This window comes from Nycticebus coucang, chromosome 15, assembly GCF_027406575.1.
Source record: "Nycticebus coucang isolate mNycCou1 chromosome 15, mNycCou1.pri, whole genome shotgun sequence".
NCBI lineage: Eukaryota > Metazoa > Chordata > Mammalia > Primates > Lorisidae > Nycticebus > Nycticebus coucang.
Window position 1 is genome coordinate 77,670,521 of NC_069794.1, and position 12,129 is coordinate 77,682,649.

At 36.2% G+C, this 12,129-nt stretch overlaps 1 protein-coding gene and 1 pseudogene across 2 annotated transcripts in view; both read right to left on the reverse strand.

Moving 5' to 3' along the window:
• USP12 (ubiquitin specific peptidase 12) overlaps positions 1-12,129 on the reverse strand; it is a 113,746-nt gene that overhangs the window by 46,790 nt on the left and 54,827 nt on the right. Inside the window, exons 1-2 of one of the 2 annotated variants that reach the window (XM_053563505.1) lie at positions 9,560-9,639; positions 5,679-5,761 (exon numbers count right to left, since the gene is read on the reverse strand). Coding sequence is in view for 1 of the 2 variants with exons in the window: in XM_053563504.1 (XP_053419479.1) it covers positions 9,560-9,773 (214 nt within the window). In the remaining variant the exon portion in view is untranslated. Of the gene's footprint in view, positions 1-5,678; positions 5,762-9,559; positions 9,774-12,129 lie in introns of those variants that run through there. The other variant, XM_053563504.1, reaches the window with a different exon arrangement.
• Positions 8,945-9,548, reverse strand: LOC128566608 (putative uncharacterized protein C5orf58; annotated as a pseudogene).

Consider the following 12,129-nt stretch of genomic DNA (forward strand, 5'->3'; position numbering starts at 1 on the left):
ATACAAATGAGTTACTATAATGAAAATACTGGCAGTGCAGGTATTAAGCACTTTGTCCTGTGCTTGGCATTGCCCATCTCTACCACAGGGCAGTAAGGACTTCAGAAGCAGCATCTGATTTGATCCTCTTAACAATTGCATGATAACTGTTTTAACTTTATTTTTAAATGAGAAAATAGGATCAGAGAGGGTCACACTGCCAGGAAAGGGCAGAGTCAGGATTCAAACCAGGCAGCCAGACTCCCCAGGCTACATACAAAGTAACGCCCAGTGCGAGCCTACACCCAAGAACACACAGGAGTTAATCAACAAAATGCACTGAGAATTACCTATTTAGGATATTATACTTTTAGGTCTTCAATACAAATTTAATACATTTGAGAAAGATTTTACATTTTAAAAACAAATGCATACAAATTAGAGGAAAATTTAGGGAAAGTCTTTCTAAGACAAATGGAATTAAAAATCACATTTTAGAAGAGATATAGGGATGACTACATAAAATTTCTATGTATTAGAAATCTTTTCAAAAGTTAAAAAACAGCAAAACCTAAAAATGTACATTCTCAACATACAAAGACCTCATACAAAAGAAAATGAAAATGGGCAAAGGATTTACAATTATCAATTTATAGGAAAAAAAATTCAAAAGGCTAAGAAACACAAAAAAAATGTTCAACCCTATGGTAATAAAAAAAAAAAAGTCTTGATTGTCCAGTATATAAAATGGGATGTAGCTCAGAAGGTAGGGCACCAGTCACATACACTGAGGCTGGCTGGTTCAAACCCGGCCTGGGCAGCTAAAACAACAATGAAAACTGTAACAAAAGAATAGCCCTTGCATTGTGGCAGGCGCCTATAATCCCAGCTATTTGGGAGGCTGAGGCAAGAGCATTGCTTGAGGCTAAGAGTTTGAGGTTGCTGTGAGCTATGACACCACAGCACTCTACCCAGGGCAACAGCTGGAGACTCTGTCTCAAAAATAATAATAATAATAATAAAATGAGAACAAGTGAAGATATTTATTGTGGAGTTATATTCAAATAAATACATTAGAACGTCTGTAAGTTGACGACCTAAGGGACTGTACCGAACTGGTCGACATATGGAGATGGTTAACAGAAAGAACTAGGCCTTATAACATGTGGTGCATGTCCAGTCTGTGAAAATTAGGTCATCTTAAGGAGGTAATCAATGCAGGGAGGTGGCTAACTATGGAGGTTCTACTGTAATGATTTTAATCTTGGTGTCAAAAGGACCCTTTAAAGTCTCAATTTAAGATGCAGCTGCTAGGATGAGACTGAGTTGGATTATGGTTCTACCTCTAACAGTATGTGTGTCATAGGCCAATTTACCTAACCTCCCTGCCGTACAGTTCATCCAAAAAACAGAGATAATAATAATACCTGTACTTACAAGGTTGCTATAAAATTAAAACTACTTCGAACACAACAATGGATTTTATTGGTTTTGTATTCTGTTCTATAGAAATAACAACAATAATAATTACAGCAATATTATTATAGATTGAATATCACCTTTATCCAAAACGCCTGAGACCAGAAGTGTTTTGGATTGTGGACTGTTTCACATTTTAGAATAGCTGTATAAACACAGTAAGGTGTCTTGAGGATGGGACCCAAATCTAAATATGAAATCGACTTATTTCATATACACCGTATACATACCCTAAAGGCAGTTTTTATACAATATTTTAAATAATTTTTTGCAGGAAATAAAGCTTGTGTACATTGTACCACTGGAAACCAAAGGTATCACATCTCAGCCATCCATGTGGCATTGCAGTACTCAAAAAGTTTCAGATTCCTAATTTTCAGATTAGGGATTCTCAACCTGTCTTCTTGTTGCTACTGAACAGAACACAAAACTCATTCAAGAATGAGTGCATAAAAAGAACTGTTACATGGCAAAGTCAACAAAAGTGAAGACAACTGACAAATAGGAGAACGTATTTGCATCTTAATGCCCAGAATATTCAAAAAACTCCTTTATAAAACAAGAAAGGAAAAATCAACTCAAAAAAATGGCAAAGAGAAATAACAGGCAATTCACAATGGAAATACAAATGCTCAAGAATACATGACAAGTGGTTGAGGAATAAAAATTAAAATAATGACAAAAATTCGTTTTGGCCCATCACTTTGGCAAAATAGAAAATGACTTAGTGTCAAGAGTTGGCTTGAGTATGGAAAACTGGGCATTCTCAACCACTGCTGTGGAGGATAGAAACTGACATGGCAAGTTGTAACGCACACTTTACACTTTACTGTAACCCAGTTCTACTAGGTATCAGTACCAGGTACATTATCAGCACATGTACTGAAACAAGCATAAATGTGGCTGCTTATTTAGAATAGCAACGTCTGAAAATATCCTAAACGTTTATCAGCAGAATGGTTTATTTTAATTATTGTATGATTATGGAGCACCAAGTAAAAGTTAAAATGGAAGTTATTCCATATGAACATACATGGTAAAACCTCCAAGATACTAAGTGAAACAAGGATGCTGAATATATATGGTGGATCCCACTTACGAAAAACAAACCAATACCAGAAGAACCACAAATGTGATTATAGCTTTCTATTTGGACGTATCTATTTAAGTGCATAGAAAAGGGTTTGAAAAACCAAGTAATTTTTAAGGAAGATGAAAGAGCTAGGGAAGGGGCAAAGTATCCATAGAAACCGTACCTTTTAATAGCTAAAACTTTACTGTGAGATTGTATTATTTGTGTATTTAAAAATAACAGAGCTTTCCATACAAAAAGCCCACTTCCTACTCTCCATCACTGCCTGTAGCACATCCTTCATATCTACTTTCTTCCTACGCTAATTTTTTTTTTTTTTTTTTTTCCAGAAAAGAGTCTCACTCTGTCCTCAGGCTACAGTGCCAGGGCATCAGCCTTCCTCACAGCAACCTCCAACTTCTGAGCTCAAGCAATTCTCTTGCCTCAGCCTCCAGAGAAGCTGGGACTACAGGCAGCACCATGATATCCAGCTAATTTTTCTACTTTTAGTAGAGATGGGGTCTCACTGTTGCTCAGGCTGGTCTCGAACTCCTGAGCTCAAGCAATCCTCTCACCTCAGCCTCTCAAAAGTGCTAGGATTACTGGCATGAGCCACCACACCCAACCAGCCCTTTTAATTTTTAAAAACAATTTCCTGCATGTCTCTAGGCTGTTCCATTTCTATTACGATTACCCCAGTACTCATTGGCTACCTTCACTTAGCCCACTAACAGTCTCCTTTCCTTCAGTTTCATACTGTAGACACACAAGTTTTTTGTTTATTTGTTAGTTTTGCAAGAGTCTCACTCTGTCGCCTAGGCTAGAGTTCTGTGGCGTCAGTCTAGCTCACAGCAAACTCAAATTCCTGGGTTGAAGTGATCCTCCTGCCTTAGCCTCTGGAGTAGCTGGGACTATAAGCACTGGCCGCAACGCCCAGCTAATTCCTCTGTTCTTAGTAGATACAGGGTCTCACTCTTGCTCAGGCTGATCCTGAACACCTGACCTCAAGTGATCCTCCCACCTCAGCCTAAAAGAGAGATAGGATGACAGGCATGAGCCACCGCACCTCGCTGCAAACACACAAGTTTGATTCAGACACTGAATCTTTCAACTAAGAATTTTACCTCACATCTCTTGAGTTACATTTAAAATTCACTTTAAATCTTTCATATTCATTATTTAGTTGTTTTCACAAACCCAAATTCACCGCACAAATTTGAATCTCAAATTAAATACAGTCATATTAAGAATGTGGAGCTGAGCACAGTAGCCTGCACCTGAAGGCTGAGGAGAGAAGATCACTTGAGCCCAGAATGGGCAATACAGTGAGACTCCCCAGTCTCAAAAAAAAAAGAAAGGCAACTGGAGCCATATTTCATTCTTTGGCTACAAGTTCAGGCTGAGGGATTCCATTAACCTTTAACAATCTCCCTGTGTTATGTTTAAAAACAATGAAAACCATGAGTTGTAAAAGTTACTGTATTTCTATTACATGAGTTGTAAAAGTTGCTGTATTGCTACAGTATGTTAAGTGGACTTAACATCTAATTAACTTTAATGGTATTTTGTGTGGGATTTTGCCCACAAGGGACAGTAGATCTAAAGTACTGTAACACCATTCCCTATTCCCTGCTCATAGCAGAAATCTCTGCAGCTTCTCCCAACACGATCAGACAGCCTGCTGCTCTCAAACCCTCTCCTCCAAGGCCAAGCCAAGTCAGGTTTAGAACCTCAGATCGTCTTGCCACTGGAAAGGTCTAGAGACCAAAGCTGAGCTATCCAATGTCAATTTAACTTTGCCTCTCAATCCAACAATCCTCCATCTCTGAAAATAAGAAATATTTCACCCCTCAATGGCTATCCTCCATTACTCTCATTTGACTGTTGTGTCGTACTGTCCTCCTTGTCCTTGGGATTCTCTTCACTTTCTTCTGCTCATTCTAGGAACCACATTCTGTTTTAAACAAATTTCCCATCTCCTCAATCTTTGGCATTTTCTAGCTCCTTGCTGCCACATCTACTAACTAAACTATTACACTTTCACTTATATATCAAAACTTGCCCTCCATCAAAAAACTGCACAAAATCAAGCCATACCATGACCCCTGAACCTCTTCTGAGACCATCTGCCAACCTCCCACACCCACTGATGGCCTAGTTCATGGCTTCTTTCTCCACCTGCCTCTTACACTAACCTCCACATTTCAGTGTAGTGTCTAGCAGCTTCCTTAAGTGCACTTGAATGTTTTCAGCATCAAGAACATTCATCTCTCACTCACTCACCTATGCCTAGTCACAACCACCCACCTCAATATGATCCAACAAAGACAAGGACTGGAAGATAATTATGCTACAGTTGGTTGGGGATGGGGGACTAAGAAAAGTAAAAGCAAATTGGGAAAGCCATGGAGGAATCCTAAAAGAAAAATAATGGGGAAAGACTAATCAAATAACCTTATAAGTACCACTTATAAGAAGGCTTATAAGAAGGAGATGATTAATTCACTACAGTGGATAACTACATGCTGGCTCAATGCCACAATCTAAAGTAGTCTAATTTTTCCGTTAAAAAATTTATTTTAGCATGTATACATGTTTTTCAAAATAGTGACTTTATTTTAGCAAAACTGTGCAAATGTTTTTCTTTTTAAAAATTTACAACATCCTTTTTTTTTTTGGATGCTGTTTTAATACAAAACGATAACTTCGTATTCACAAAAATACCTCAACTTACTTGAATGTTCTGGAAATGAGATGCAAAGTGAACCAAAAAATACTCTTTAAACTTTTGTTGAGATATTTCTGAAATAATTTATATACATACACATATATATTTTATATTTATATATATATAAACACACATGCAATATTCTGAATATGCCAGAATCTTGCAGTGCCAGAAAGCAGTCATGACAGTTTTTAAAACATCAATCAGGACTGCATAATATAAAAAAAAAAAAATCACTAAAATAACCTCAGAACAATCTCTGTGAATCATAGTAGATTTAATTCTTAAAACCCAGGTTTATGGTTTACTTTCTTCATTGCTAAGTAGCATAGTAGAAAGGTAAACTTCAAACTTGCTTTGGTAAATTTGGTAAACCATTCATTCATTCACTCATTCAACAAATATTTAGTAAGCACCTACTATGTGCCAGGAACTGGATTATGTGCTGGGAATACAATGGTGATCAAAAACAAATGGTTTCCCTCCATCATGGAAATGACAGTCTAGTGGGGGAGAGACAGACAATTTCATTATTAAATAAATGTATGATTATAAATTATTATAGTCCTTGATATAGCTGCAGTACTAATGAAAAAAAAAGAAAAACCAAATCACCACTTAAAAATAGGTTATATTCTCTTCATAACTCAAAAACTGCTACAACTTTCATTACAGTTTTTATGATGTCTTGGAGAAAAAGAAGCATTTGAAATAAATATAAGAAGTTATTCAAATCTATGTAATAGGTTTTACTTTTGAACTAACATTTCCTCACTTGAGGAAGACCAAGACATATATATATACACACATACACATCTGTATCTCTCTATAGCACCTGAGCTATTGCTATTTCCATGCAGGTTCCTTTCGAACAAGGACCCTTTTTATCTCATTCCCTGCTATGTCCCTAGCACTTATAACAGTACCTGCCACACATTAGATATGCTTCTCATTTTTTGAATGAATGAATGGAAAGGACAAACAGGGGTAAAAACAGCTAAGATGACTCATATAAGGGCAGAAACAGCTAAGATGATTAATATATTAAATCCCCCATGAGAAACATAGATTTGTCCACAAACAGCAATTTACTAAGATTCTGTAAGCGGGAGCACATACCTACTACAGATACCAACTGATGGGCCCCTCAAGCCCACCTTAAATGATCCCAAACAGTCCACTTGAGAGTCAGCTCTAGCTAACACAATTAGATCACCAACCAGTGTTTTATTTCTTCCAAAATGATAGCATCAAGCCTATACATAATGAGTACTGTAAAGAAATTACTTCATTTCTTAACCAAGGTACTGCAATAGCCTCCAGGCTGGTCTCTTGCCTCTACTCTCATGCTGCCAGCACCTACCCATTCCCACCCAGTAGCCAGAGAGATCCTCTCGTAATGCAAACCAGAGAATACCGTCTGCCTCCATGCCTTCCAAATAAAACCCACGTTCTAGGACCTTGCCTTTTTCTCTACTTTTACTGCACTACACTAGTTTTCTTGCCATCCTTCAAATGCCTTATTTCTTACTTCTAATTTCTGATCTAACATCACCTTACGAAACACCTTCTCCAACCACTGACATCTAAACTAGCAACTCCCTCATTCTCTGCCTTTCCCTGCCTTCTTTCTCTTCATGGCAGTGACATACTATTTTACACAACTATTGATGATCTGTCTTTCTCACTAAACTGTCAGATCTCTGAAGGCTTATTTCTGTATCTCCTGTGCCTTGCACACAGCAGGAAATACATGTATCATAGTAAGTCAATTCAGATATTCAGCTAGCATCCATCCCACCATCTGAGATAACACAAGTTAGTGTGGTTGCACTGTACGTGGAAGCACTGTACAACAGTCCTCTTATGCTATGATTTGGTAATATGATTTAAACAAAAACTCATGAATGAATAGAAATCAAAATCAGTTCTTAACAAGGAATATCAAAAACATTAGTAACATAAAGCAACGCTGTTTAAAACAGTATGAAGCATCTATCCTATTCAGAATAAGACATGAAGTTTCTAATACAGTGTGTAAAGAAACTGATTTAGTACGAACTGCCCAACAGTGACAGTTAGTAGCAATACTAATATGCTACTAAGATTTAAAACAACATTTAAGAAGGACAGATATACGGATGATATATTAATATATTAAATCCCTTCTGAAATGTATATTCTTTTCTCCATTATCAGGGAAAAATTCAAAAGCCAAAAATATATTTCAAAACATATTTACAAATGCCAGCAACATCAAATAATAAAAATACTTTTCTGTTTAAAAAAATGCTTTTCTATTCAATATTATTTCTGAAGTTTAGGAAAATGAAACAAAACTTATGAAAAGATGGACTTTAGAATAAATATACTGAAATCACTTTCCTTCAATTAAGTATTTAAGAAGTCTACTGTGTTATCAATATGCTGGGTCTAAATTAAAACTTCAGAAAATATTTAACTACAAAAAATTATTGAACGCTGTAAAAATATCCCAGACTTAACAAGCAAACACATGAAGCCACAGGTGCATAACCACGCTGAACTCACAGAGCACAAGAACTGGAGCCCTGCTCAGCGTGACAGGCAGCCGCACACCTGCAGAAGGCATGCACTAGATTCATAGGCCGAGAAAAGCGTACTGTTAAATGAGGAGAATAACATGTGCTCTGCGTGTGCTGCACACTTCTGACTTTGAACATTTCTAACACTAACACAGTCACTGGGAAAGCATGACATGTTCAAACACCACGCATGCCAGTTTTCCAGTAAGACAAACCTGTTAAGTTTCACACTGATACAGACAAGTAAGAGTGGGAAGACTTGAATGTTCAATCCACATTGTAATAAGTTATATTTGGTTTTCTAAAAAATAGAAGATATTAAACAGATCTGTAATCTCAGAAATAAACACATTCCGTTTTCATTAGGAAAATAAAAAAAAGATACATTTTTGTGGGTAATCAACTATTCCACATGCATATAAGAGGAAAATGAACTAATCTTTAATCCGTGTAGCTGACTCAAGACAAATAGCCTATAGCTGTGCCCTGCTATTTCAGGGTCTTCTGATGTTTCAGGGCAATAGACAAGATCCAGGCCTGTCCCAATCAACATGATAATGAAAAGTGTCACTGATTCATGGGCAGGATTACACATTTGTGTACATGTACTTAATAACAACCTTAAAGACTTCTCACATCACATTTGTGGGCATCTCTCTATTGAATAAGTAACAAATAAAACAAAAATGCTATTCAATTTTATTTCTACAATGACCGAAATGCCTACATCAAACAAAACCCAGAATCCCACATGTTTAATTTTCATTTGAATTTTGAGGCAGTATACCACATTAGACAGAACCATGGGCTTAGGGATCGGGAGAAGTGAGTCTGTATACCATGTTCTGCCATAATTCTGTGTGACCTTAGACAAATTAACTTCTCTGAGCCTCAGTTATCTGTGTAAACTGAGGTGGTAAAATCTAACTTAATAGCTTGTTGTGAAAATTAAATGAAAAATAGTTCAAAAGAGAAAACAGAGGTAGGGTTTACTCAGGAGCTATTTTTAAAGGGAGTGGGGGATTAGTGGTTTATCTATCCTAAACCAGAAGGACTAAGTTCTTATGCTGGCTCTTTCTTTTTCTGGGGGTGTGACTCCTCCTGACAAGTTTTCAGCTTCTGGTTTTTTCATGGCTAAAAGGCAGGACATAACCTGCTCTCTAGCTAAAGATACTGCAAGGATCAAGTGAGTTAAGACCCATGAAATCATTATAAAAAACAACAAATGCATGATCATGTGAAAAGCCAAGCAAGCAAAAAAAGAAATTGTGAGCTTCCCTCTTCTGGAACATACAATTTTATCTCTGTATAACACACTTTAAGCATTAATCATATGAGATTAAGTACCTCCATGAAGACATCCTTCAGTTATCTTTTTTTTTAATTATATTAAACACATTAGTAAATTCAATTCTCCCATATATTTGTTAATACAACAATACAAACAAATTCACAACAAACAAAAAAGAAATCAGATAAAAAAACTGTTAGAAGCAAGGGATACATCTGAGATTTTAGACTCTTCCTTAGAGGGGCCTGTTTCCTTCTGTTTCTGTTAAGTCCTCTGTCTTTGGAGGATGACTGAACAGTAGAGTAAGATCACAAAGAAGTAACTGGGCGTGCTTATTTGGTTCTTCAAGTATCTTTTTGTTTTTTCCAACACCTAACATGTTATCAGGCTTAAAGATGACGCTCAACAAATGCTTATGTAATCAATACGCTGGAAAGCAGAATTACCATTTTCTTTCCGTAACCTTGTTATGAACTTCTTAGGAGGTATTACTCCAACCTTTTTCTTCTGAGTGGCTATGCTATGGAAGAGATCTGCTAAGCATGTAAGAAGGTTCTCCTTCTTCCTAGGTTGACTCTTGTAGGCTAGAACTTTTTCCCGAAATGGACGACAAAAATAAAGTGCTTGAAGAACTGAATTGCAGTAGCAGGTATTCCCAAACTACAAGAGAAAAAAAAAGTTGTTAAATTTAGGGCAATATATTTCCTATTTTCTTTCTTTCTTTTTTTCTTTTAGAGACAGAGTCTCACCTTATTGCCCTCGGTAGTGTGCCATGGCATCATAGCTCACAACAACCTCCAACTCCTGGGCTTAGGCGATTCTCTTGCCTCAGCCTCCCAAGTAGTTGGGACTACAGGCGCCCACCACACACCCAGCTATTTTTCTGTTGCAATTTGGCCGGGGCTGGGTTTGAACCTGCCACCCTTGGTATAAGGGGCCAGTGCCCTACCCACTGAGGCACAGGCGCCACCCCAGGGCAATATATTTTCAAGAGAAAGAATTTACCATTATAGAGTTTACTGAAGAGACAACATCCATTCCCATTGTTATTATAACACTAACTGCATTTTATATACTTTTTTTATAGAATGCAACTTTCAAAAATTCTTTAAAAACCACAAAAGTGAGGTTTTCTATCAAGTTCTTATGTACGTCAATCAAAAAACAAAATTAAAAAACAAGATGCCCTAAAATGTTAGATTAAAAAGTCATTGTCTGACAGTCTAACAATCACTGAAATGCTGGAAAGCCAGGTCACATTATTCATGATATACTATAAAGACGGGGCCCTTCAGAGTCAAAGTCAAATCCTAATCTAGGGATCTCTCTTCCTGGCCATGTGATTGGAAGTATGTTACTACATCTTACTAAACTTCAATATCTTCCTCTCTAATAGAATAATCCTACCTTACAGAGTAAATAACACATAGTTTAATAATTACTGCCTATTTCTTCTCTTCCCATTAATAAACACTGGCTTTAAAAGCTGGCTAATGAAATATACACAAGTCAATCACTTTCTGGGAACACTAAAAAGTGGTTTAAAAAAAAGGAATGAGGACAATTCTCATTTTACTACTGTGGGGTGAGATAACATATGTACGGTATTAGTTAAAAGGGTGAGGTATGCCTGTAGACCATTTGCTTATATTTTTTTTAAAAAAGAAAAAGAATAACTTCAAAGCTAATACAGCTTTTATAAAAGAAGATTAGAAGAGTGAAGAAAAGGATAAAAGTGAGATTCCTATGAATGTACAATTACAAAAGTTTACTTTATAGTCCTATTTTAAAAAATAAAATAAAATAGAAAAGCAAAGAAGAAAATTCCTAAAACTGAAAACAAATAGAAATAAATGAAACCTAAATATATTTCGCGTTGGTGTCAGAACCACAATGAAAAAAGAATCAATTCCAGTGATTTTTAAAACACAGAATTCTTACTATATACATGCCTATTGAGATAATAATATACAGGCATATTGAGTCTAAGCATAAGAGAAAACAATCTATTTTATTGCTATTTTGAAATGGCAGGGTATCCCAAAAGTCAACATGCATAGTAAAAATGGGAAATTATAGCAAATGTACTTTTATTTACAGAATACTCATTACGAAATTTTATGAAGAGGCAGCCAACACAGGACTATTTTGTAAATAAAGGTACATTTAGCTACCATTTCCCATCTTCTCTACAAGTGCCGATTTTGGGGATGCGCTGTACTGTAAATCTAAGATAAAGCAAGCAAAGAATTACGTTTATACCCTTCCAACCAAAATTGTTTAAATTTCTTTCTTCTTTCTTCTGAGATGAACCAAAATTTTTAATGTAAAGGAGAAAAAAAGGTAAGTAATAAAAATAAGAAAAGTAAAAATTGTAAGTATCAATGTAAGCTCATGCTTTTTCATAACTCATAAAGTGTATGTGTAGGTGTGCATGGAAGTATGTTTGCTGTGTCCACCAGTATGTGCGTTTATCCAAATTCTGTACTCTAAAAAGGTGTGGCAGCAGTAAGCTTTCCCCGTACCCAGACTGCAGTCTCTAAATGCCTTTTTTCCACAACTCTGGAGATATGGCCACCTTATATAAAGTCTGGGATAAGAAATGTACAATATACAAGATTAGCCTGGGATATCTTTGTGTAGATACAGTGTCAATTTTCATACAAAAGAATTATGGTAGTGTATTAAAATATATTAACTATACAAAAATCTATGAATTAAATATGGCATTTTTTAAAAAAGAAACCCTTGCTAGACTCCACTGGTGGTTACAAATTAACATATAAAAGAAAAATATCAAGTACCATATTTTTCTTACAAGTACATTTCAAGGGCACTAAACAGTTGATAAAGAAAGTTCTTGTTTATAGAATAATTCCAGTGAAAAAAATCAAAAGAAATGGCTATAGACTCGGCACCTATAGCTCAAGCGACTACGGCGCCAGCCACATACACCGGAGTTGTTGGGTTCGAATCCAGCCTGGGCCTGCCAAACAATAATGACAATGACAACGAC